Raw genomic sequence first — 3,266 nt, 5'->3', positions numbered from 1 at the left:
GTGCAGCTTTCACCGGTTGTGGAAGACTGTCAAATTGTTCCAAATTTGATGTAGATATTCAAAGTGGCAAATTGTTTTTTTTTTACCTTTTTTGCAAAGAACACAACCACCAGAACCATCATCAAACGCCAAAATTTATGTGTAAGCAGAAGAATTAAAGCTCCTCTGTGCGTGACAGTGATAGTTCACAACTAATACCCCGCCTCTGTAGCATCCAACTTTTGCTACAAAGATGAGTTTCTACTTGATCTGAACGCCTGTCATGTCTCCCTCTAGCATTAGTTTTACCCAGTGGAATGTATCAATGGACATTTGTCAACGGTAGTCAGCATAGTAGTTAAACACTGGAAGCCTTTTAATGGAAGAATTGGGCTAATTGGAAGAAACTTATGTAAAAGTCTCCAAAGGACTGCATTTGTAGTTTTTGTTTGTGTGGGTCCACTCTACCCTACATGATATGTTGATATCGCCTTTAAGTTAACTCACCCATTCCAGTAGATCGTCGCATCCATTTCCAGCGCATTGTGATTTACCATGGTGTCAGATCAGGTCCCTCATGTGACTGATTCATTTGTCTGTACTTCAAATCATTTGCAGGACACAAACGCTTACGTTGGCGCTGTTTCCAGGTGGGTAATTGTGTTTGGCAGTGGTACAATTGCTTTGTCCTCACAAAGTGTTTTGATAGGTCATCGTGGGTCAGTACACCTGAAATTGCCCCATATTTTAATGTGTGGTAGATCACGTGGGTTGTCAAACCCAACTCACTGTTTCGTATTTTCTTAAAAAAGGAAAAGTTTTTGGGTAGATTGCTGTAAAGTGAATAAGTTTGTGCCTGGGATTGAGAACTTGGCTCGACTTCAGGTTGGGGATTCAGTAGATCACAAGGTAGGAGTGAACATTTGAGAGGCGAAAACGAAGGTAGTTTGAAGAAGGAAACCTCCACTGGATACTTTGTGGAGTAGTGTATATGCCGTCGGTTTGCGATGTAACAGTTCTTCCCTGAATGCTACTGGTACGATGCATTGCCTGTTATTGGTTGCGAAAAGGGAATTGCTCCCAGAAGACCGAGCAGCTCGGAATGTGTTAGTAGTGTCTGAGAGGCCTGAGAGGTTGTAGACTTGGCTGGAAGGCCATCCAGTGGAAATGGTGTTGCAAACTGCTGAAACGGAAGGAACGACGTGGTTGAATAGGTTGGTAAAATAAATAAAGCCTTATTACGTTATTACTTATTACATGTAAGCCCAACGCGTTGGTTGACTGTGAGTGGTGGAAGGCTCTGTCCAATCATTGTGTGGGCATTGCAGATGATTAAGAAGTACACAGAAGTGGAGGTGACCATCCTTGTGGCGGCGTTGCGCCCTCGCCTTCGTGAGATGTTCGCCAACTCAGGAGTATTCTCGCTGTTGTCGGAGGAGAATTTCTTTGTCAGTGTGCACGATGCGGTGCTCGTCGCTCTTGCTGAGCTGCATTCGACCACTACGGTGGCGGCTGCTGCGGAGGATGGAATGGGGGGAGCGGTGGCGCTCCGACGTCGTCTCACTATCGATGAGGTGCGCAGTATCCTTGTGCAGCTTTCACCGGTTGTGGAAGACTGTCAAATTGTTCCAAATTTGATGTAGATATTCAAAGTGGCAAATTGTTTTTTTTTTACCTTTTTTGCAAAGAACACAACCACCAGAACCATCATCAAACGCCAAAATTTATGTGTAAGCAGAAGAATTAAAGCTCCTCTGTGCGTGACAGTGATAGTTCACAACTAATACCCCGCCTCTGTAGCATCCAACTTTTGCTACAAAGATGAGTTTCTACTTGATCTGAACGCCTGTCATGTCTCCCTCTAGCATTAGTTTTACCCAGTGGAATGTATCAATGGACATTTGTCAACGGTAGTCAGCATAGTAGTTAAACACTGGAAGCCTTTTAATGGAAGAATTGGGCTAATTGGAAGAAACTTATGTAAAAGTCTCCAAAGGACTGCATTTGTAGTTTTTGTTTGTGTGGGTCCACTCTACCCTACATGATATGTTGATATCGCCTTTAAGTTAACTCACCCATTCCAGTAGATCGTCGCATCCATTTCCAGCGCATTGTGATTTACCATGGTGTCAGATCAGGTCCCTCATGTGACTGATTCATTTGTCTGTACTTCAAATCATTTGCAGGACACAAACGCTTACGTTGGCGCTGTTTCCAGGTGGGTAATTGTGTTTGGCAGTGGTACAATTGCTTTGTCCTCACAAAGTGTTTTGATAGGTCATCGTGGGTCAGTACACCTGAAATTGCCCCATATTTTAATGTGTGGTAGATCACGTGGGTTGTCAAACCCAACTCACTGTTTCGTATTTTCTTAAAAAAGGAAAAGTTTTTGGGTAGATTGCTGTAAAGTGAATAAGTTTGTGCCTGGGATTGAGAACTTGGCTCGACTTCAGGTTGGGGATTCAGTAGATCACAAGGTAGGAGTGAACATTTGAGAGGCGAAAACGAAGGTAGTTTGAAGAAGGAAACCTCCACTGGATACTTTGTGGAGTAGTGTATATGCCGTCGGTTTGCGATGTAACAGTTCTTCCCTGAATGCTACTGGTACGATGCATTGCCTGTTATTGGTTGCGAAAAGGGAATTGCTCCCAGAAGACCGAGCAGCTCGGAATGTGTTAGTAGTGTCTGAGAGGCCTGAGAGGTTGTAGACTTGGCTGGAAGGCCATCCAGTGGAAATGGTGTTGCAAACTGCTGAAACGGAAGGAACGACGTGGTTGAATAGGTTGGTAAAATAAATAAAGCCTTATTACGTTATTACTTATTACATGTAAGCCCAACGCGTTGGTTGACTGTGAGTGGTGGAAGGCTCTGTCCAATCATTGTGTGGGCATTGCAGATGATTAAGAAGTACACAGAAGTGGAGGTGACCATCCTTGTGGCGGCGTTGCGCCCTCGCCTTCGTGAGATGTTCGCCAACTCAGGAGTATTCTCGCTGTTGTCGGAGGAGAATTTCTTTGTCAGTGTGCACGATGCGGTGCTCGTCGCTCTTGCTGAGCTGCATTCGACCACTACGGTGGCGGCTGCTGCGGAGGATGGAATGGGGGGAGCGGTGGCGCTCCGACGTCGTCTCACTATCGATGAGGTGCGCAGTATCCTTGAAACGGATCCCGACGTCACCACCGATTTGTCGGTAATGGGAGAGGAACGCGCAGTCGTTTTCTGATGTTCTACCTCCTTTCCTGCCCTGTCCCGCCCTCCCTTGCTTTATCTACATACTCTCTCATCTT

At 45.2% G+C, this 3,266-nt stretch overlaps 1 protein-coding gene across 1 annotated transcript in view; it reads left to right on the top strand. All coding sequences in view use genetic code 11, as the record gives it.

Annotated features, from left to right (window-relative positions):
* Nucleotides 1-534: 534 nt before the first annotated feature.
* Nucleotides 535-3,266, top strand: part of EGR_10567 (hypothetical protein) — a gene marked incomplete at both ends in the record, with an annotated part of 3,282 nt that continues 550 nt past the window's right edge. Inside the window, 3 exons of the mRNA XM_024499816.1 lie at nucleotides 535-629; nucleotides 1,244-1,553; nucleotides 2,876-3,169. Coding sequence (XP_024345777.1) covers nucleotides 535-629; nucleotides 1,244-1,553; nucleotides 2,876-3,169 — 699 coding nt within the window. The remainder of the gene's footprint in view (nucleotides 630-1,243; nucleotides 1,554-2,875; nucleotides 3,170-3,266) is intronic.

This window comes from Echinococcus granulosus (genome assembly GCF_000524195.1).
Source record: "Echinococcus granulosus chromosome Unknown EG_S00234, whole genome shotgun sequence".
Lineage (NCBI taxonomy): Eukaryota > Metazoa > Platyhelminthes > Cestoda > Cyclophyllidea > Taeniidae > Echinococcus > Echinococcus granulosus.
The sequence above is the reverse complement of the archived record's forward strand: the minus strand, read 5'-3'. Positions and strand labels throughout refer to the sequence as shown.